This window comes from Seriola lalandi, unplaced genomic scaffold (assembly GCF_002814215.2).
Source record: "Seriola lalandi dorsalis isolate HSWRI2012SDOR001 ecotype SW California unplaced genomic scaffold, Sedor1 jcf7180002054561, whole genome shotgun sequence".
NCBI classification, from domain to species: domain Eukaryota; kingdom Metazoa; phylum Chordata; class Actinopteri; order Carangiformes; family Carangidae; genus Seriola; species Seriola lalandi.
The window spans coordinates 411,537-435,263 of NW_019525114.1; the positions used below are offsets into that span (position 1 = coordinate 411,537).

At 40.6% G+C, this 23,727-nt stretch overlaps 2 protein-coding genes across 3 annotated transcripts in view; one reads left to right on the forward strand and one right to left on the reverse strand.

The window, feature by feature from the left end:
- Positions 1-6,227, forward strand: part of st3gal8 (ST3 beta-galactoside alpha-2,3-sialyltransferase 8) — a 23,567-nt gene extending 17,340 nt beyond the window's left edge. For both annotated transcript variants that reach the window (XM_087176565.1, XM_023416115.2), the window contains 3 exons: positions 3,285-3,330; positions 4,128-4,247; positions 4,572-6,227. In XM_087176565.1, the coding sequence (XP_087032691.1) occupies positions 3,285-3,330; positions 4,128-4,247; positions 4,572-4,739 (334 nt within the window). In that variant the 3' untranslated portion in view covers positions 4,740-6,227. The remainder of the gene's footprint in view (positions 1-3,284; positions 3,331-4,127; positions 4,248-4,571) is intronic.
- On the reverse strand, positions 5,909-23,305 carry unm_sa1614 (un-named sa1614). Its single transcript, XM_023416116.2, has 28 exons — positions 22,468-23,305; positions 20,877-20,949; positions 20,625-20,770; positions 19,741-19,815; positions 19,426-19,475; positions 19,171-19,300; positions 18,671-18,756; positions 18,501-18,576; positions 17,809-17,889; positions 17,613-17,710; positions 17,465-17,534; positions 17,022-17,109; positions 16,728-16,776; positions 15,952-16,124; positions 15,099-15,232; positions 14,671-14,762; positions 14,395-14,581; positions 13,944-14,029; positions 13,721-13,836; positions 13,364-13,431; positions 13,131-13,238; positions 12,489-12,762; positions 12,072-12,239; positions 11,870-11,933; positions 10,432-10,475; positions 9,822-9,976; positions 9,435-9,560; positions 5,909-8,968 (listed from the first exon to the last, which is right to left on the reverse strand). Exons 1-28 carry the CDS (start codon positions 22,591-22,593, stop codon positions 8,894-8,896), a joined length of 3,018 nt encoding a protein of 1,005 aa, XP_023271884.1. The 5' UTR covers positions 22,594-23,305; the 3' UTR covers positions 5,909-8,893.
- Positions 23,306-23,727: the final 422 nt, after the last annotated feature.

A 23,727-nucleotide genomic window follows, 5' to 3' on the forward strand; every position in this document is an offset into this window, starting at 1 on the left:
TATATTAAGGCATAAAAAGTCATAAAAACATCATAGTATGGTATGGCATGAGACGAAATAATATAATTATGCATAAAAATGCAGAAAAAAGTCATATTATAGTATGGCAGAAAAATGTCAAAAAACGTCATAGTATAGTATAGCATAAAATGTCAAAAAAACATCACAGTATATTAAGGCATAAAAGGTCATATAAACGTCATAGTATGGCAAGGCATGAGACAAAATGATATGATTATGCAGAAAAATGCCAAAAAACGTCAAAGGAAAGTATGGCATAAAATGTCAAAAAAACATCACATTATATTAAGGCATAAAAGGTCATAAAAACATCATAGTATGGCAAAGCATGAGACGAAATAATATAATTATGCAGAAAAATGCCAAAAAACATCAAAGGAAAGTATGGCAGAAAAATGCCAAAAAACGTCATAGTATAGTATGGCATAAAACGTCAAAAAAACATCACACTATATTAAGTCATAAAAAGTCATAAAAACATCATAGTATGGCAAGGCATGCGACGAAATAATATAATTATGCAGAAAAATGCAGAAAAACGTCAAGGTATTCTATGCCAAAAAAATGCCAAAAAACGTCATAGTATAGTATGGCATAAAATGTCAAAAAAACATCATACTATATTAAGGCATAAAAGGTCATAAAAACATCATAGTATCATGTGGCATCACAGGAGATAGTATAGTAAGGCACAAAATGCTAAAAAACATCATAGTATATTAAGGCATAAAAGGTCATAAAAACATCACAGTATATTAAGGCATAAAAGGTCATAAAAACCTCATAGTATGGTGTGACATGAGATGAAATGATATAATTATGCATAAAAATGCCAAAAAAGGTCAAAGGAAAGTATGTCAGAAAAATGCCAAAAAACGTCATAGTATAGTATGGCATAAAACGTCAAAAAAACATCACACTATAGTAAGGCATAAAAGGTCATAAAAACATCATAGTATGGCAAGGCATGCGACGAAATAGTTTAATTATGCATAAAAATGCCAAAAAACTTCATAGTATAGTAAGGCATAAAACGTCAAAAAACATCACAGTATAGTAAGGCATAAAAAGTCATAAAAACATAATAGTATGGTATGGCATGAGACGAAATGATATAATTATGCAGAAAAATGCAGAAAAACGTCATAGGAAAGTTTAGCAGAAAAATGCCAAAAAACGTCATAGTATAGTATGGCATAAAACGTCAAAAAAACATCACAGTATGTTAAGGCATAAAAGGTCACATAAACGTCAGAGTATGGTATGGAATGAGACGAAATAATATAATTATGCAGAAAAATACCAAAAAACGTCAAAGGAAAGTATGGCAGAAAAATGCAGAAAAACGTCAAGGTATTCTATGCCAAAAAAATGCCAAAAAACATCATAGTATAGTATCTCATAAAACGTCAAAAATATGTCATACTATATTAAGGCATGAAAAGTCATAAAAACATCATAGTATGGTATGGCATAAAAGGTCATAAAAACATCATAGTATGGCAAAGCATGAGACGAAATGATATAATTATGCATAAAAATGCCAAAAAACATCATAGTATATTAAGGCATAAAAGGTCATAAAAACATCACAGTATATTAAGGCATAAAAGGTCATAAAAACCTCATAGTATGGTGTGGCATGAGATGAAATGATATAATTATGCATAAAAATGCCAAAAAAGGTCAAAGGAAAGTATGGCAGAAAAATGCCAAAAACGTCATAGTATAGTATGGCATAAAACGTCAAAAATATGTCATACTATATTAAAGCATAAAAAGTCATAAAAACATCATAGTATGGTATGGCATGAGACGAAATAATATAATTATGCAGAAAAATGCAGAAAAACGTCAAGGTATTCTATGCCAAAAAAATGCCAAAAAACATCATAGTATAGTATGGCATAAAATGTCAAAAAAACATCATACTATATTAAGGCATAAAAGGTCATAAAAACATCATAGTATGGTGTGGCATCACAGGAGATAGTATAGTAAGGCACAAAATTCTAAAAAAAACGTCAAAGTAAAGGATGCCAAAAAAATGCCAAAAAATATCATAGTATAGTATGGCATAAAACGTCAACAAAACATCATAGTATATTAAGGCATAAAAAGTCATAAAAACGTCATGGTATGGCAAAGCATGAGACGAAATAATATAATTATGCATAAAAATGCCAAAAAACGTCATAGTATAGTATGGCATAAAAAGTCATAAAAACATCATAGTATGGTATGGCATGAGACGAAATAATATAATTATGCAGAAAAATGCAGAAAAACGTCAAAGTATACTATGCCAAAAAAATGCCAAAAAACATCACAGTATATTAAGGAATAAAAAGTCATAAAAACATCATAGTATAGTGTGGCATGAGACGAACTAATATAATTATGCATAAAAATGCCAAAAAACATCAAAGGAAAGTATGGAAGAAAAATGCCAAAAAACGTCATAGTATAGTATGGCATAATAAGTCATAAAAACATCATAGTATGGTGTGGAATGAGACAAAATTATATAATTATGCAGAAAAATGCCAAAAAAGGTCATAGTATAGTATGGCTCAAAAATATCAAAAAACATCACAGTATGATAAGTTTTAAAATAGTCATTATATAGTAAGGAATAAAAGAGTCATCGTATATTAAGGCACAGAGAAGTCATAGTATAGTAATGATAAACTTTATTTGTATAGCACCTTTCATACACGAAATGTCGCACAAAGTGCTTTACAACAAAGGAATGACCTGCACCAATTGCTTCACATGAAAAGAAAAGACATAAAATGAACATAAAACATTGTTAAAAGCATTGATCTAAGAACATTAATTTTGAAATGAGATAAAATAATAAATCAACAAGAAGACATTTAAAAGAAGTGGTATGGCAGTAAGGCATGTCATAAAAGGTCATAAATACATCATAGTATGGTCAGGCATCACAGGAGATAGTATAGTAAGGCAAAATGTCAAAGCAAAGTATGGCAGAAAAATGCCAAAAAACATCATAGTATATTAAGGCATAAAAGGTCATAAAGAAGTATTGGTATTGTCAAGCATCACACAAGACAATATAGTAAGTAGTAAAGCACAAAGAAGTCATAGTATAGCACCTTTCATACACGAAATGTTGCACAAAGTGCTTTACAACAAAAGAATGACCTGCACCAATTGCTTCATATGAAAAGAAAAGACATAAAATTAACATAAAACATTGTTAAAAGTTGGTTGTCTCTGTTTGTGTGCCTGTTCAGGACCTACATGAGGGTTAAAGACAGAGTGAAGGCTGATAAAGACAAGGTAAAGTAAATGCTCAGTCATGCTTTCTCTATATCACATTGTTTACAATCCCTCTGGATTATTATACCTTTACATAATATCAGTAACGCCTTTATGGCACCAACATTCACTTGCACTCAGAGATGAACTGATTAGAATTTAGTGGTCAAAGGTCATTGTGACTTCACGAAACATGATTTTGGCCTCTTGAATGTGATATATCAAACCACCTTGAGGGAATTTGTTCAGATTTGGCACAAAAATTCATTTGATTCAAGGATGAACTGATAAGAATTTAGTGGTCAAAAGTCACCGTGACCTGGGGCGTCGTGTAGCGTAGTGGTCTAAGCAGGCGCCCCATGTGTAGAGGCTACAGTCCTCGCTGCAGTCGGCCCCGGTTCGAATCCCGCATCGGACGGCCTTTCGCTGCATGTCATTCCCCCTCTCTCTGCCTCCCTGTTTCCTGTCACTCTCCACTATACTGTCCATTAAAGGCATAAAAAGCCCAAAAATATACTTAAAAAAAAAAAAAAGTCACCATGACCTCACAAAATTCGTTTGTGGCCAAAACTCACAAATTCATACATATGCGAAGATGTAGTTTGTCTCCACTCCACATTCTGTTTTAATAACTTTGATTCTTGCAACAAAGCACATAGTTTTATCTGTTAGTTAAGCTTTTTCCAGATGATTTATTTGTACTTAGGAAATCAAACTGTTGCAGGTGCTTATCAAGTGCTTATAATAACACATGAAAACTGAAGTGAGAATCATTGAGCACCAACACATTAAAACATTTGACCATGGTGTGTGTGCAGGTCCTGGTGGTGAACCCGGTGTTCTTTAAATATGTTCACGATCATTGGACCGAGCATCATGGTCGCTACCCTTCCACAGGCATGCTGGCCATCATGTTTGCTCTGCATACCTGTGACAAGGTAAGTGGGAGGAGTCCAACACCCACATTCAATATAACATTTGATTAAACCAAATTCACATTCTTCTTTTCTATCTGTCCCTGAATGCATCACTAAGGGGAGTTTTCCAAACAGTCTCTGATCTTAGCTGCATCATCACATTATGAGAACAAAACAGACAGAAACATGGTTGTAACATATTAAAAATCTTCATACATTACTGACAAATATACAAATGCGGGATGTTTAGTGACAGTACAGCATGTCATATTTTGTGATGTTATGTGTTACAGTATATTATGTTATAGAATGTCATGGCATCTCTTCCGGTCTGTCTGTTTTCAGGTGTCGGTGTTTGGTTACGGTGCCGATAGGCAGGGGAACTGGCATCATTACTGGGAGGAGAATCGCTACGCCGGAGCCTTCAGGAAGACCGGCGTCCACAGTGCCGACTTCGAGACGCAGGTCATTCACCAGCTCGCCAAGGAAGGCAAGATCAGTCTGCACCTGTGACACGACAAGTGGCCTGCTAACCTACAGACTGAGCTAGTGACAGACTCACAGACTGCTCATTGACAGACCTATCAACCTACAGACAGACCTGCAGACCAGTGGACTGACCATCAGACCTCCAAGCTAAGGTACGGACCTGCTGACTAATAGACTGACCGTTGATTGACCTGCAGACTGACCTACTGACCTGATGACTAATGGACTGATATAAGTCACCCGGATATGCTGGATTGAGGCTGTTGTTGGGCCAAGACATTTTTAGAAATGTAGATCAACTGTGGGGGTAGGAGGAGCTAAACCTGCGACCTTCAGCTGGTTGGGGGGGTGGGCTCGGATATCCTCCTTGTGCAGACTCCTGCTGGTTTAAATGAGTACCAGCTCAACTTGAACAAATACAGACTGTTTTTTTTGGGACTCTCCACTTTTCACACAGAAAGCCGTCCTGCCATCTACGACTGCGTGGATCGACCATACAAGTTTTGCTCTGAGCGGGAAAAAAACCACAGACTTTTTATATCTTTTTTTATTGGATTTTATAGACATTATACAGGGATAACCTCTTCTTTTTTTTTCTTTTTTTTTTAATCAAAGCACTTTGCCCTGAAGAAGAAACCATGTTGTGACTCGTGTCAAACCATTTATAAGACTTTTCTTTTTAATATATATATCGTTTATAATCCATCCATTTATTCTTATCTTAATGCAAACCATCCTGATCTAGAGGATCCTGACAGACTGGAAACAGAAACAGGATGACAGTTTTTTTTTTTTTCTTTTTTAACCTAAACCGACATCACTTACTGTCTTGACCATTCTTGGAAGCAGTGAGTGGGAGGAGCCTGTGTAAGGTTCTCAGCCTGTGGTTATGATGATTCGGCAGTCTGTAGGTTTTCAGCTTACGATCGCTGATTTCCCAAAACAGGAAAATTTTATTAGTATTTGATACATTTTTACAGGAATAGTCCAACATTTAATGACAGTTTACTGCCTCCAGTAGCTAACAAAGTTCAGTGGTAAAGCCAAATAATAACACTAACTGATCAGAGCTAAAGATGTGACTCAGTGATAAAGCTGCAGACTGCTGAACTTCATGAACACTTGAGGGACTGATGTAACTCCTGAGTCACTGCTCAGTTGATGGGAGTGACAAAAACAAGGAGACTGCGCACGACTTTTAACTAAAGATTTATTAAATAAAACTTAACAAGGACAAAGTCAAACAATCAGTAACTTTACGAGTGAGGGCTGTGCATGGATGCAGTGCAATGTACTTTCAAAAAAAGAAACAAAATCTAAAGTCCAACCAAAAATAAGCAGCCATATGAATGAGGAGAGGCTGACCAGTCCAGCAGGTAGCAGAGGAGTCAGTAAGCTGACTGCTGGACTTCCTGTTAAAGGGAGATGACAGCATGTTGAGGGCTGTTTCACACCTGTACTGTGAATGTACAAAAACTGTTGCATATTATCAATAACAGTCGTCTAAATGTTTGTGGCTTTGTTTGCACTATGAGGAGTTTCAGGATGTTTTCACTGAGTTTGTTTAATTCTGAATCCCATTATGGTCATCCATTTTTATAGATAGACTTGTTTAGACTGTAAATTTGTGCTTGCATTATCTCTACCCCACAAATCCTACCATTGTGAAATCGCCCTAAGACTGATGCTCAGTAAAGATCTCAGTCTGCTTCAAACAAATGTGTTAGTACAACATATGGTCTGACTTCAAAATATTTCTAACCATTTTTAAAGGGTAAAAAGCCTGTAGTCATAGTCTCCTCGTGGCTGCATCACAGTGCCTCCCAGAACCCTCTCCAACAACTGTTTCTTTTGTGTGAGTGTAGTCTCGACACCAAGAAACACTGTGCTTTTATTGTGATGTTCACGTGGAAAAGTGACAGAAGTAGTTGTGTGATGAGTCGAAAAAAAAAGTCAAGCTTGAGAGAGAAGTTTAAAATCTGCTTACTTTCACACCTCTTCCCACCTGGCCAGTCACTGTTGTTGGATGCAGGTTTCAGACACTATCAGACGATCCAACCAGCACTATGTTTGAAGCAAACTGAGGCCTTATAAATAATCATGAATGCTGAATCATCATCTGGAGCCTGCTGCTCTGTCGTTAGCTCGGCTGCAGTATAGAGTGTAGTTTGACTTCAATCTTGTTTGTCTGGAACAAGTCACGTAGTCTCTTAAAGCCGACTGCTGACTCATCAGAAACTGTGGTTTTAATTTGAAACATCTGCTGCTTGTTTTAAAAGTTTTCATTCAAAGCTGAGATTTAACACTTTGCTGGCTTCTCCAGGAAAATGTCCTGCTAGTAAACTCGGAAATGATCTACTTTACGATTTGACGAGGAATGCCTGAATGTGCCATAAACCTGAGTTCAGCCACTAAATGACAGAGCAGCAGTCCTCCAGTGTCCTGAGCTGGACTTAACATCTGGATGCAAGCAGGCTAAGTTGCTGTAAACAGATTTACTTCCTCACACTTTAAAAATAATCAGTTTGTTGTGAGTATAAATCCAAAGTTGTGCTTCTTAGATTCCCTGCAGTCTGGAAATTTAGAGATTATTTCCATCAGGGACACAGGAAAGTACAGATTAACTCAAATCAACAGATCAGCTGCTTGTAATTCCATCATAATCGTTTGTATGTGATCTGTAAATTTACAACGGAGTGACGTCCACTGACCAAACAAGATGTAAGTATGATATATGTTCAGTTACCATAGCTTTAATTCAGCGCATCATGTTTAAACTGTGACTGTTTGATAAAACAAATGTCAGTTTTGCTTCAACAACCTACTGATCATCCGTTCATTCATCCGTTCATTCATTCATAGATGCCAGACAGACGGAAGCACTGTGAGATTTCAGCAAAAACAGAAAACAACATCAACCGCTGTCACTTTGAAAGAAATTAAAAAAATAAAATAAAATATGAAACAGAATTCAAGGGTTTTTTTTTCTATCAAGAAAGTCCTAAAAACTCTGGAGGTAAAAGTTGAAACGATCAAACCCAGATGAGAAAGGTTTGTACTTACGGCCACCATGACAAAAAAATCTGCTCAGTTTTCTTGTTATAGCAAGATATTTTTCATGTTTATCATTCTTACATTATACTGAATTACTTTTGTTATCAACACAACGTCACTATCTCGTTAGATCATGTGAGTCCAAGTGAACCCAGAGCCACCAGAGCGGTTCTGCTCCAAAAGTAAAGAAAAAAACTCATTCAAAATCTCACTGACATTTGTAACTAGTTTAACGGAGTTGTTTTTTTTTTCTGTGCTCAGAAAGCAAACATTTTTGTAATAGTGGCAGTAATACACTGTGGCACCTACTCACTGAGGCATTGTGATATCTTGGGACATCGAAGGCAGCTGGAAGCAACAGATGTGTCTCATTTCAGGCTCCACCTCGTCTGAAGTCCAAGTTTACAGATCAAATCCATGATAATGGGTCAACAAGGTAGCATCCTGATCCAAAGGCTGATTGGACCTGAATATAGAGCAGACATCTGGTTTTTGTCCTTTGGTCTTCAGTGTCACTTATCGGATCTGGTCCATTAAAGGACGCACCCTCTCAGGTCCTGCCCCTCCAGGAGTAGAAGCCTGAAATGGGGCAGAAGCGGCTTGTACGGTGGCATTGCCACAGGATCAATAACTTTAAATACATTAAGATAAATAAAATGTAGTTCAAATGAACTTCAAAATAAAAGTCCAGTGGATTGTAGTTTCAGTGTCTTGCCGTTAGATGTGTGCTTTTCATTTTAAATAAATAAATAAATAAAATTATTGTCATCAACCTTAAATCATCACTGATCAGTCTGTGCAAGGCCGTATCCATAGCAACATTACCACATGACCCGAGCCACATAAAGATCTAGTCTGGTCTAGAATCTTCACTGAAAGGTCATCTGTAACATTTCCATGGTAACAGAAAACATAAGTTGCTGTGACAACTCAGCTGATAACAGTGGCTGGACTGTGATCATGTGAACCAGATCCTTGACCTGGTCCATCCAAGATCAGAGGTTCAGCTTCTGCTGCTCAGTACTGATTCAGTTTGGTTCTGGTTTGGTTCTCCTGGCTTTGTTGTGGTTTGAATCTGTGCTGGTCCAGGGTCTGGTTGGGTCCTGTCCTGGTCCAGGTTCACGTCAGTCTGAGAGCAGCTGGACGAAGGAAGACGGAAACAAACCTCTCTGGTCTGGTTCGTCCTCTACGTAACCGTGCTGCAGACAAACACAGAGGCACACGTTTACATTTCAGTATTTGAAGGATATTTAAAGCAGCGGTTAGTGCCAGAGAACTACAGGGGACAACTTTGAGACATGGAGGCCATTTATATCTGAGCTCTGGTGACCTTGGGAGGTTATCGACCTCACCATTGCATTTTTCCAGTTGTTGGTTTTGCAGATTGATGAAAGTTGCTGCATAAGACTTTATTAATTCGGTTATTTGTCCATTTATTTACTCCTCGATTCATTTTGTGATTCATTAATTTATAGATTTTGTTCTGAAAGGCTACTTTGCTTATGAAAAAAGTTTTTAAAAAATTGATTATTTGTCACAGTTTTCATCAACGAAATGATCCCTGCTGCCCACTGAGCTTTAAACAGATTAACATTAACTCAGAGGACAGCTGAGGCCACCTTACTCCATTTTCTCCATCCAGGACAGTAGGACGACGATACGTACCCACCAATCACAGTCCTCCTGTCCCAGGACCACCAGCACCTGTCCCTCACAGAAGCTCAGCTCATCGTGGTGGTCGGCCTGGCAGTCATACAGCGCCTGAACCCGCCGACTCGTCGTGCCTCGAGGCTGATGGACCAGTAGAAAATAATTCTGAAAATATTCATACTAATAGTAATAATATTGCATACTTATAATTATCAGAAATTACAATTAGTGACAAAGCAAATGTAACTAGTGGCTCTGGATTATGTGATGCAGACAATGAAGTGATGATTGGTCAGATTGGACAACGGTTTGAACTTTTGATGCAAAGATAAGCGGAAATATCTTGTGAGTTAACGTTAAAACTAAAACCCTTCAAGTAACAGGCGTTTTTGAGGAACTGACCAATGATCTGCGAGGAAGTGGCTGGGGGGCGGGGCCTCTGCTGTCGCTCTCAAAGCTCTGAGAGCGATGATTCGTGGGAGACCCGTTGGGCGGAGCTTTACTGGCAGGCTGCAGGAAGTGGGAGGAGCTACCGTCACTGTCCGCCCTCCGAAAACCTCAGAGAGATGAATACATTCATGTTATTTTAATGAACATGTAATTCAAAGAAAAACAGAAAAATATTTAAAGCTGCATTAACTGACAAGGTCCAGTTTTGTTTTTTTTTGCTATTTCTTGTTTGTTACTGTTTTTTTTTTTCTGGCCAAAACTAAAAGATGATCCATTTACTATGATGTAAGACCAGGAAAAGAAGTAAATTCTCACATCAGAGAAACTTGAATCACTAAATTTTCACAACTGTTAACTTTCTCTTGATGATCTCATCACTGCAGCCCTAAAGTAAATCATTAAAAAGTCAAGCAAATATAATAAATTCATAAAAGTATAAATGACCCCTGGTTAAGGACACTGGGCCTGTACTGTGAGCTAACGTTCATCACAGCTGATGGATTCAACAGACTCCAGACAGATAAAACCGACGTGGATCTGAGAGGAAGAAGCTGGATCGTACCTCTGTCTGGTCGTTCAGTCAGCGAGCCGAGAGGAGAAGCTGGACTGGAGAGACAGAGACACAGAGAGAGAGGACACGTTCATCATCCGTGGTGTTTCCATTAAACATCAACCTGAAGACTCAGACCTGTAGTTCAGCTTCAGTCCACCAGGGGACAGTACAGTCTCTCAGTCCATGTAAAGAGGACACGACCCTTATGCTATATTATCCTCACTTCACTCAAATCTAGTGGGAGAACATTTTGTGTTTGTTGTTGCAGATCTTCACTGGAGCTCTGTGATGTTTCCACTGAGTGAAAAATTCAAACCCAAGTTTTTGTTTGTAGTTTTATGACCCAACCTTTCCATCAAATGGAAACATTCTACATCTGCTACATCATTTTAGTCACATTTAATAAAAATTCAACCAGACCTTTGGACACTTTGGGATCTCACTAGAATTTAAAATAAAGTAAATTGAGTTCAAATAAAATTTGGACAAACGTAGGTGCATAAAGATGAAGCCACTATAGATTTATTCATTCAAGAGGTTTTACAATGTGACAATTTCTTTTAGGAGAAATTTAATAGAAAAACTGATTGGCGAGATGATTTTTTTTAAACCTCGTGTTCTTTCTCCACGGGCAACTTGCGTGTCTGTTCACATCTGAACAGATAAACCCTCTATAGGAGGGTCTCCAACCACCAAACCTTCAAATATCACAAAAAAACTCAGGTGAGCCTGAGGTGGAAACATTGATGCGACAAAGTGCAATGGGGACAGACTTGGCGGATAAATCGTGACGTACATGCAGCATGTGACCTACACAACCACTAAAGCTTCCGCTCCCCTGAAAAGACTGAAAGTAGCGACAGAAGAAAACGTGAGATCTGAGTGGACTGTTACTTTCCTTAAATTAATACATGAAACAGATAAAAGCCGTATTTCCATCATGTTTACTGCATTGTTTTCCACAGATGGAGGTTTGACTGGTGATTTTTTAATTAAATCATCTAGTTGCGCCTTCTTGTTCTGCAGTGGCTTTAATGGCACGCGACAGGAGTGGATGGACAGCAATCAATGGAAAATGTGCATGAATTTGCATTTTATTTTGCAGGATTTCATGGAAGTTTGGTTAAAATTAATGCTACATGTGCAGGGAAACCCATGTTATGTCACAGGTTTCTTATTGACGCACACAGCTGCTGTGGCGTCCATAGCCTGTTTCATAGCCTGCCTCTTTTATTAGTGTGTTCTCTGATTACTTTCACTAAAGCTACTGAGGAAGGGGCACGTTTTGTTTTAGAATATGTAGTTTGTTGTGTATAAAACATGTAAAATCCTGCCTGTTGGTACCTGAGCCGTCATGACATCATTCCACTACTGATCCAATCAGAGGCCTTTCTCTCTTGCATGTGTTTATTGTGGGTTTCAGTGTGTTTTTGTCTCAGATACTCACACACACTTCTTAAAGGAGGAGTCTGGACCGCTGTAGATTCTGGGACTGGTTGGCAACCCGTAATCTGCAGAAGCAGAAACACACACACACACACACACACACACACACACACACACACACACACACACACACACACACACACACACTTAATTACACAGCATCATTCAGACAGATTAATTGCAGTGTGTCTCTCAGATGTTACCATGCTTGCTGGACTCAGAACAGCTCCTCTTGTGGCGGACGGCGATGGGAGGGGGAGGGGTTGACTTTCTGTTTCCTGTAAGGGGGAAGAAGACCTCTCCCTCTTCCTCCTCCTCCCCACCCACTCCCTCTCCCCCAGCAGGAGGGGGAGGAGGAGGAACACTGGGAGCTGGAGGACGACAGAGAGCAGAGATGGAAGACTAATTTTTGCTTTCAAAGAGAGGTCTCCATATTTTAGTAAGAAGCCTCCGTGTTTATGATCTGCTCCTGTTTTCATTTGCTGTCGCTCCAAACTTCAGATCTTTCTCCGTGTTTACCGGTTGTCGTGATAAATACAGTGTAACGTACATTTCCACAGCACCAATTCAATCAATACAACAACGGTCAAGTAATATTCCTGCAGATACTCTGAACTCACCTTTGACCCTTGGGGGCAGCGGGGGCGCAGGAGAGGACGGGGGAGGTGGAGGGGGGCTTGGAGCAGAACCAGTGGGCCGGCTGTGGAGCTCCATGGCCATGGCGAGCCTCCTCCCCACACTGAGCAGACCTCCTCCTGCTGCTGCAGAGGAAGGCGGGGTGACGGAGGAGGACATGGACTGGCTGAAGCTGAAGGGACGGGAGGTGAAGGAGAAGGAGGAGGTGAAGGAGGAGGATGAGGAGGAGGAAGTGCGCTCCTTCTTCACTGGACCATTCTGAAACAGGAGAAATGATCGAAGGTATTAAAGTCTTATTTTTGCAATAAATGGTTTAAAGCTAATACAATGCACATAGACACTGTTGAGCCAAAATAAAATATGTTACAACTACATACAGGTAAATAATAGACACCTCATTAGCAACACAATCCTTCCATAACCAGGAATAATCCTCTAGATGCTTAAAAGCAAGAACAACAATCCGTAATCTAAAAATTCAAAGTGTCATGAAGCATTTTTTTTCACCTCGTTTTCTGAAACCAAACCTGTGCGCTTCTTTTTTGCTTCATCAATTATGCAGTTTAAGACTCTCACAAAGAAAGAATAAGCAGATAAATAAGTAGGCTTTCAGTTGCTATAGTTACCCTGTCATCAAAGTCATCGTCACTGTCATAGAGATCGTCATGACGAAGCCTCCACTCGTACTCCACATGGACGTGATGGTCAAACTGGTTGGACTGTGCCTGATGCAGCTACACACACACACACACACACACACACACACACACACACACACACACACACACACAGGTATAGTGAGTCGACACAAACAGTCACATGTAAACAAGTGTAACTGTGGTCGGAGCGATCAGCTCACCAGCGCCTCGCAGTGACTGTGCTTCAACCTGCGGCTCACGTCCAGAGCGCTCTCTCCTAACTCGTTCTCTGTTCACACACAAACAAAGTGTTAACGTTACTAAGATGTCCTCTGTCAACATAATCATCAACAGGAAGTGTTTGTTTACTTCTGTCTCTGAGGACTGACTTTAAGTAAATGCTCACAAAAAATGTCCTAAAAAAAATATTCCCTTTTTCACAAAATTAAATCACTTTCCAAAGAGAAAAAAAATGTACTCAAGTTGTACTGACAAACAAAACAAAAGGGCGCGATAGCACTGACCACAGTACAGCCCTCACAAGTACAATAACATATGAGACTGTGTGGTCGTATTACTGATGTGTGTGTTGGCTCTGGCTCTCAGCAGCAGCTTGACACAGTCACTCTTGTTGTGCAGACAGCTGTAGTGCAGCGCTGTGTTTCCCGCTGACGTCTGCATGTCAACATTGGAGCTAAAAAAAAGAATTAAAAAAACACAGGTAAACAGAGGTTAATAGACAGGTGTGCACATTCACACACACTGAGGTTTAATAACTCGTAAACATCGGATCAAACTGACCAGTTCTGAGCCAGGAAGTCCAGGATGTGCAACGATGTTCTGTCAGCCAATAAGACGGCTAGATGGAGCGCGGTTTCCCCTTTCTCCTGTTGGCATGGAAACATACTTATGAGTGTGTGTTTAACTTTGCATGAACCTGTGTGTGTGAGTGTGTGTACCTATGTACCTATATGTGTGTGTGTATATCTGTATGTGCATGTACTGTCCCTGTGTTTGTGTGTATATTATATATATATATATATATGTATATTGTATGTGTGTATACCTGTCTGTGTGTAACCTGTATGTACATATCTGTGTGTATACCTTTATGTGTGTGTACTTTTAGGTGTGTATCTGTGCACATACTTATACATGTGTACCTTTGTGTGTGTGTGTGTGTGTGTGTGTGTGTGTGTGTGTGTCTACCTTTAAGTGTGTGTCCTAAATGCCTGCATATGTGTGTACAGACCTGTATGTGTGTGTGCAGCGGCTGGCTCAACTCCGTCCTCTGAGCGTACAGCTGGATCAGACTGTAGATGTCGCAGCTCTTGGTCGCCTCCTGCAGGCCGAACCGCAGCGCTACAGTCGAGCTGTGAGTCCGCCTGACAAAATGAACGTCCTGATACTTCGACAGGATGAAGTCTTTACGCTCCGCCCTGCGCACCGCAAAACACACAGAATCAGTATTTATCCAAATGAAATATTTTCCTCTAGAATCACATACACCTGCGTGTGTTCCTCTTACATGTGGCTGTGTTGGGAGGGCTTCAGTGACGGACTCAGCAAGTTCGCCTCCAGTATTTCATTAAACCCAGAGTTACCAACATTTCTGGCCAACTGGGAGAAAGAGAGAGACAAAGAAAGAGTTTTCTCGCAACCAAGATCAAGACTGTAGACATAAAAGTGTAAGGTAATAAGTAAACTACGACTCCCAGGGTGCATTTCAGTAAGAAACAATCAGAGCTTCAAATTCTTTTACATGCACAGCTTACTCAGGTATAAAACTGACTAAATATTCTTGTTTTGTTTTGTTCACAACTGCAAAGACAAAGCATCAGCTGAGCCGTCCTCCAACAAACTGACGTGAAAACAGAAACAGTGAACTCGTGTCCGGTCAAATAAACCTACAGCTCGCTGCAGGATGGACTGCTGATTCTTTAGCTTGTTACTTACCAGCAGGTCTGAGGTCCCCAGACTGTCCAGACTCAGAGACTGGATCCTGGAGACGTGGACCCCCATCTCTCTGTGGATGCCTGAACACTCGATACAGGTCAAGACACCCAGGTTGGTCGAGAGCCATCCAGGATCTACAGAGAGAAAGAGCGAGAGAGAGAGAGTTAAAATTATCAAGAACCAACTAAGCTACTGTTTATTAAGTTAAAGGCTCTAAACACAGAGACTTGAGTTGCATGTTCACTGTTCCTGTATAAATAAATAAATGACACTGAATTTACCTTGTGAGATGCTGCAGTACAGGTAATTCTTTTGGTTCACTAATAAATTAATCAATCCTGTTCTCATTTCAACTTATGATCTATATGACTCATAATTGTTTTTAAATAATTTGTTTGTCTCATGTTTGTCAGATGTCCAACTGTAAATGTTTTTTGTTCTCAGTGTGACAGAGTTTTTCTCACGTCTACAGTTCATCTTATTTTGTATCTTACTAACAAGAGTTCATTACAACCTTCGATACAAGGCTTCGATCATGACTGCTGGTGACTGATGGTGTCTGGTCGAGCCGCCTTTATCCTCCACAGCTATGGTAACCGAAGTTTTATAGATAAGAATGTAGGGAGAAGCATAACGGAGAGGAGAAACCCAGCTCCAGACAAGTACGTGTGACGAAGGACAACAGGCGAGACACTAACAATACTTAGATAAGGATGTGTCACATCTGGGTTAAATATGTCCTGCTGGACTAAGACATCCTCAGAAATTTCTGCTGCAGCTGGAACGTGAATGTTTTGCTGAAGTAGGATGGAGATTAAGTGGGAAAAGATGCATTCATTCATTCATTCATTACCTGGAGCTCCACAGTCACAGCAGCTGTTGTTTCCTGGCATCCGTCTGATGTCATCCGTGATGGCCCGGGTCAGATCCTCCACACTGCTCTCCCCTCCTCCTCCCCCTCTCCTCCCCCCATCCAGAGCCATGCTCAGAGCCTCCTGCTTACTGTTACTGAGCACCGAGATCCAGCTGGACACACACACACACACACACACACACACAATAAATACAATAAATACAAGCACATGTTAAAGGATAGGTGTGTGAATAAGAAACACTGGAGATGCTGGTCTGCAGCTGCCTGAATCGGTTGGTTGGTTTGTGTTATTGTGTGACTTTGTGGAAGAAGTGTTCAGATCCTTTACCAAAGTAAAAGCACCACAAAACAAAACGAACTAACTAACTGACAGAGGCAGCGGTAAAACAGCATCTGCGAGGTAATATTACTGTTTTCGTCAGGGGAGTCTGGTGGGGATATTATGGCTACAGGTGGTTCAACAAAAAATGATTTTACTCTTTAACACAAAGGTCCGTCTCTGTATGAGTCACTTCTATAATGTTGTCTTACACTTACAATAATAATGTGAACCTGCCAGCTGCAAAAACAAGCACTTTGACAGTTGACAGGTTTACTGTTCTTACTCAATAGTGGACCGACTGATAGGGACAAAAATCTTTGCATCAAAAGTCCAAGAGTTATAATTTAATACTGTATTTTCATTTTCATGATAATCAACATAAATACATGACACCAGTATCAGACTAAATCAACAAAGTTTATTTGTTACTCACGCCACACACTCAGCTTCATCTTCAGCCAGGAAGTGGTAGGTCCGATTATCTGGAGGACAAAGTGTTTCTGATATATCACACTACAAGAATGTGCCAGTGTTAAACTGCAGGTCCAGACAGTAACAACAGATCCTCAGCTAAAGATTTTCCAGCTCAGGTTGCTTGTGTGACCAACTCACGTTCATAGCAACTGTGCTCCCGGTACCAGTCAGATATCTTACAATTCTCTTTTTTATTCTCTGTTTATCTGTATACAAGTGTGTGTGTGTGTGTGTGTGTGTGTGTGTGTCTTACGAGAGATGAGGTCAAAGCATTTCTTGTCCTCCACACTGGGTTTGACCTGACAGGTGAGCAGGTTGAGTCTGGTAGGAGGTTTATTGGGCTGAGGGAGAGAAGGGTGTTAATACAGGTCAGAGTGATTAACAGCTGACTGACAGAAAAAAAAAGGTATTAAGTTAATACACATGTAAACATCCGACCCACGTGCCAAAATATTGGGTATCTATCCAGTCCAGGACCCTTATATTTACCTAAATGTTGATTAAACATGTATGTGACACCTTTCTGAGACACTTTATGTTGGGTCGCCTGTCTGTACATTGAATGGCTGCTGCTGAATAAATGCAAACCATAAATAGTATAAAAAATTGGTTCGGATTATAACCTTAATGTGAAAGGTCAGCAGTTACAGCTCATCACACACACACACACACACACACACACACAGGTGAGCTTACAGTAGCATGTGCGATGGTCAGGTAACAGTTGTGAACTGAACATTTCCTTTTCTGCCACATTTTCCTCAACCTGAAACACAAACAGACTCAGGTTCAGTCATGTTACTAACGATGAGTGTGTCATTGTGTGTGTTTGTGCTTCTTTTACCCGTCACTCTTCTTATAGAGGAATCCTGATCTTTCTGTTCCGTACTGTTTGTCTCCCAGCAGCTGATGCATACTGTACACCTGCTTAGGGAGGGAGTCCTACACACACACACACACACACACACACACACACACACTTTAATCACCTGTTGAAGAGTGTGATAATGTCAGTTAGTGTCAGTGTTTGTGTCTCTGACCTGCTCTGTGTGGACGACCGGCCTCAGCTGATCTCTGAGCGTACACAGCTGTTTCTTCTCCTCTTCCTGACGCTGCTTCACCTGCGCACACACACACACACAACATCAGCAGCTCACCTGAGCAGCTCACCTGAGCCCCGGCTAACATGCCATTATCAGGCTGAAATGATCCTGTTAATTCTCATCCAGGTGACTTTGCTCATCAAATATAGTCAGGAGTGTGCAGTGTGCTCTTATTTTGAAAACAAGACAACACGTGTAAGAGTGTTGAAACTGTGATCAGCACTCGTGTGATTGGCTGATTGCTGATCATTGGATTGAGGTAGGTGTGTAGGGAAGACATTATCATTTCCATTATTCATACAATTAGTTATTTAAAGTTGATACAGTTAGTGTGAGTGATGAACAGGATTAAATAATTTAATCTGAATGGCCACACAGGGTGAATTTGACACATAGACTCAATTAACTCAATTAACCACGTAAATGCTGCTTGTGTTGAGGATTAAAGTACAATTAATAAATGTCAGTGTTAAAATGAACTATCCAAACTGCTGCAGTAGATGTTTTATAATGAGTTTATGTCTCTTTTTTTGGGTTGGTTCTTCTCTTTTTTTTTTTAAAAATATAAAGTTGTGCACGGTGTCATTGTGAACATGTTGTTGTGTACAGGCTGTTAGTTGTTGTCGTACCCTGGTCAGGACTCCGTTCAGCTCCTCCATGTACTGCTTCAACCTCTGAGTGGTAGAAACACACTCCTGCAGGAAACTACACACACACACAGACACACGTTTTTTAGTGCATGTGGGCTTGTTAGTGTGTGTGTGTGTGTGTGTGTGTGTGTGTGTGTGTGTGTTCTTACTTGTTGTGGCTGTGGTAGTGTTTGATGAGGTTCTGCAGCAGGTCGACTCCTCTCTTCGTCTTAATCTCGTTGACCTTAATGAGATACTGGGGGGGGTGGGGGGGGGGTGGAGACGTGTAATATCTGACATCAAACTATATATTTTGGAAATAATGATAGACAAGTAAAATGTAATAAACACTCTCCTCCTCTCTCAGAAAAATATTATCCATGATACAGATTAAAGGAGGAAATAACAGATCACACAGAGAAATCTTTTGCTAATGAAGAAAGAAAGTTGTTTATGGTACTTTTCTTAATCACACCTACAGATCCACCAATTTTCATTCAATGGTGAATCTGAAAAACAAATAAAATCTAAAAATTGGGATTAATACACTTTAATCTATTGAATCTTTTATCTGTCCACTTTGATATAAAACTGCAGTGATGTCAGAAGACTTCAGAGAGGGATGTTCCCCAGGTAAAGGTGACGAGTGGGAGGAGGCGGGGTCACTGACCTCACACATGCTCAGTTGGAAGGAGCGTCTCTCCTTCTCCAGCTCCTCGGCGATCTCTCCTCCGCTCACCTCGCTCCTCACCATCCCGTACTGACGAGCCAACTCCCTCTTCTCCTTTTCCACCTGCTTACTGCAAAACACACACAGGGATGTTTTGAACCAACACCAGTTTTCAGGTCAGACAGTTCTCAGAAAATCCAGAATTGCGTTCGACAGTCAAGCCGAGCAAACAGAACATGTTTGACCATCACTCACAATCTGCTCTCATAGTCCCTCCATGCTCTGTCGAAAGGCTTCTTCAGATCCTGCAGAGAGAAACACGGAGAGACGGTCACTGGACGCATCACGTGATGTAAACGTCCAGCATCTGACAACTATCATGAACTTCACTGAGAACAGTCAGCTGACAGACAGCGCCACCCTGAGGCCACGTGAAGCAAATATGATGTGACATGAACTGTGGTGAGACACCCGTCGACCCATCCATGCTGATCTGAGGTCTGTCCCTGTTGCAGTTCATATGAACCATGCAGGTGATAAGTAAACAGTAGGTAAAGATAAAGTCCTCACCCCCTTCACCTCCCTCAGGTCTCCTTTAACCAGAGAGTCCAGGAAGAAGTTGATGTTGTGGAGCATGCTCTTTAACTGCACACACACACACACACACACACACACACACACACACACACACACACACACACACACACACACACATAAACACACACAAAACTGATGTTTAAAATGTTGCACATCTGCTTGAAAAATTCAATTAAAGCAACTTCCACTGTAAAACAATAATAACACATATCAGTGAGGGATGATACCCAAGTTATTCGTTCCACAGTTGTGATGGATGACACAGCTCAGACCCAGTGAGTATTTAATTTGAAGTTTTTCCATTTCAAGTTTGGACCGGATCCGATAAGATCCAAGTGGTTTTCAAGATGTTCAAGGTTTTTTCTGCCGGAGTTTGGAAACGACCAGTTCAGTAATTCAAAGTTTTAAATTAGGGGGATTTCTCAGTGAAGTCTGAAAGGGACTAGGTACGACCCAGGAGACACAACTGGAAGCAAAAGTTTTTCAATTAGAGGGTGTTTCACCTGAAGGTGGAATTAACCAGTTAAGAGCCAACTGGTTTTCTGTGGCTGACAGGTTTAGTAGTCAAAGAGTTTCTCTTTGAAGTTTGGGATGGATTAGTTAATCTTAATTAATTGGCTGTTTTTCAAAAAGAAGTTTGGTTTAACCAGTTTAGCACTTACAGTTTAAAATTAGTTTTCTACTGGACAAGTTAAAACCTAAATGGTTTTTAGTGAGAGCTTCCCCAAGTTGGTTAAAAGCTGAATAAAGAAACGTAGAGTTCTCATCCAGCTTCTGACCACCTGCAGGCAGCGACTCCTACCAGGTACAGGTGATGTCACCTTTGACCTCTGTGATGTCGTGCTGCTGTCACCTACCAGGTTCTTCATTGGAGACACGAGCTCTTTAGAAAAGTCCGCCAGACGACAGAAGGCGGAGCCGACCTCCGTCTCTCCGTTTGAGTGACAGTTGACCGACAGCTTCTCCATCGAATTAATGTACTGCTCCAGGTGAGACACGTGGTCTGACAGAGAGACACTGTGTTAGCACAGGGATTAATGTGTGTGTGTGTGTGTGTGTGTGTGTGTGTGTGTGTGTGTGTGTGTGTGTGTGTGTGTGTGTGTGCATACCTTGTCCTGATGTGTATTTGGCTTTAGCAGCTTTCTTCATCTTCTGCAACACCAGTCGGTCACTGTCCAAAACCTTAACACACACACACACACACACACACACACACACACGCACACACACATTAAACACTTCCTCTGTCATGTTGTAATTATCCATCTGAATCTGCTGAATGTGTGTGTGTCTGTGTGTTCATGTAGGGGGGGTGGGGGTGGCAGCAATTCACCTGCTGACTCAACACACACACAGAGGACGAGCTTTGTTCTCTGACAACAGACAGCTACATTCCTGTGTGTGTAAACCTGTTTCCCATCAGTCTAAATCTCCACATGAAGCAGCAGAGACACACGATAAAATAAAGGCATTAATTGTACAATTTCATCCCCAAAGACAAAATTTCCTTGTTCTGCAAATTTAAACAGACTTGCTCGTCTCTAAGAACGATGCTGACAATCTAATCTATCAAGCTGACATGGATGACTGTGGATGTTTTAGACCAACATGAACACTTCACTATATGGTCATGTGGTGGTCAACAAGGTGTTTTATCTATAAAGGTTTTCTCATAAAAGCTCACTTTCCCAGTCTTCCTTGAATGTAGCATCATTATGAGTTAATCTGGAGGCTGCAGATTAACTCGTATCCTCATTAACAATCATCTTTCTGGCTCCTCCTCATTAACATTAGATAACAATAACAATGAATACTAATGAGGATTAACCTGTTGCTGTGGTAACATATGCCAACCCTCTTGGGGTTTAAAGGGGGGCAGTGGGGGGGGGGGCAGTTTGAGTGTCTGGTTTTCAGGCGGGTCAAAGACCTTAAGTCTTCAGGTCAATGACTCTGATGACCAGCAGTGTGAGAGTGTGTGTGTGTGTGTGTTGCCTGCGGGTTTAGTCATTATAAAACAATGTGCAGACATGCCACACACTTTCAGTCAAGTTATCTTTCTACTGTTTGTATATACATGTACATTTATTTATTTTTAAGCCATGCGAGTTGCTTGCCAAAGTTACTTACAGTCTACTATGCAAATAGCTGATGGGTAAATATATTTTTGTATTATTTTGATACACAGTTACTCTGTCACCAGTTGGTTTCACACTCCTGAAAACCAGCTCTGATCATCCACAGTAAGCGATATCGCCTGTGTGGGTGTACTGTGGGCGTGCAGGGCCTTTAAACCCGTTTATATTAACAGTTTTTATTAACTGTTGCAAATTAATATGATATCAAAATCACTTCTAGGAGACTGTGTTGAAGATGTTGGCAACAGATCTGATTCCAACATGGAAAGAACTGTAAACAACACACAGACGGGGGGGGGGGGGTTTACATGGGGTCCACAGCAGCTCATTTGTGGTTTGGGCCCCCTGAGCAGGTTAGTCCAGCCCTGATTATAAGATAGAAGAGAAATAAGCACTTGACTGTCTGTTGGTTCTTCTCGTTCATCTGCTGACATGAGTCAAAGCTGCTGAAACCTTCTGAATGAGTAACAGCACATCTTCCGTCCACTACTACTACTACTACTATTACTACTACTACTACTACTACTACTACTACTACATCATCACCACCCCTGTCAGTACTGACCTCCTCCAGCAGGTAGACGGTGTTCCTGCAGCTGATCATCTTGGAGGTGAAGGAGGAGGTGGTGGGGGAGCTCCAGTCCTCCTGAACCTCCTGCACGAAGTCTGACACCGAAACACACTCCGGCATGGTGCTCCTCAATCCGGGACACACCGGGACAGTCTGACAGAGTCCGGGACTGACAGACCAGTTCCACACAAAAGACTGAAGAAACCAGGCGAAACACAAAGCTAATAATAATAATAATAATAATAATAAATATCAATAACAATAATTGCAATAATTTTAAAGTCCACAATTCAACGGTGAAATAACCCCATCGGCGCTGTTAACACACTACCACAGTCTCGTTAGGAGGAATGAGCATTAACAGGCTGATAAAAGCGATAATTAAAACCGGATCCGGTGACTCCTCGGTCAGTGTGACTTCACCGCAGCATCAGTCTCTTCTTTCTCCGAACAAAAGGTGATAAAGATCCTGCAGGAAAAAAAAAAAACCTACCAGCGCTGATTCCACAGAAAAATCAGCAAAAAAAAAAATCCCCCCGAGTCATTCAGGTATTCAAACTAACGAGTCTCTCTCCGGAGGAGCGTCTTCATTCAGAGAAATCCCACAAACCCGCCCGGGTCTCCCGTGTGTGAACCGGCTGACAAAGAGCGGTGACGCTGAGATGAGAACCGGACTCCCGCACACCGGGACCGGGTTCAGATGAGAGGATAAAACCGGCCTCTGCTCCCCGGTTCAGTATCGGCTTCATGTCTTTTGCACCATCAACTGATTTTTTCTGCTTTTCCTTCTTTATTCAAACCGCATGGAGAGGCGCGTTCACGGTGCACGGCGGCTGAGCCCACTGCCGCGGCGGCGCGCACTGCTGACTGAGCACAGAGGCACACTGGGTAGACTGGGAAACACAGCATCCCTCAAATAATTTAACATGCTACACCAGTATCTGTTAAATCAGTGTCAAACTGAGTGAAAACTTAAACTAGGTTTCAACTCAATTTTTAACGTAATTTTTTCAAGGCAACATGTTTTAATTTTTTGTAAATTTCTTTTACAAAAAAAGAAGGAAAAAACGAGAAATGCTTTGGAACAGAAACCACCATAATCTGAAAATCAATATTATTTATTCATTTATTTTAATTATAGACACTAGTTTTTCAATGAAAGGAAATATTAATTCAGTTTCTAATTTTTGATTCTATGCTTATGGCTCTATGAGGCTGCATTAGGACACAGTGGTGCTTTGAGCTAAATGCTAA

Coding starts and splice junctions, on each gene's coding strand:
- unm_sa1614 (XM_023416116.2), bottom strand. CDS start 22,593: ATGCCGGAGTGTGTTTCGGTGTCAGACTTCGTGCAGGAGGTTCAGGAG. Junction 17,535..17,612: donor CTCTATAAGAAGAGTGACGG/GTAAAAGAAGCA, acceptor TTTGTGTTTCAG/GTTGAGGAAAATGTGGCAGA. Junction 16,125..16,727: donor GATGAAGCTGAGTGTGTGGC/GTGAGTAACAAA, acceptor GTGTGTGTCCAG/CTGGATCTCGGTGCTCAGTA.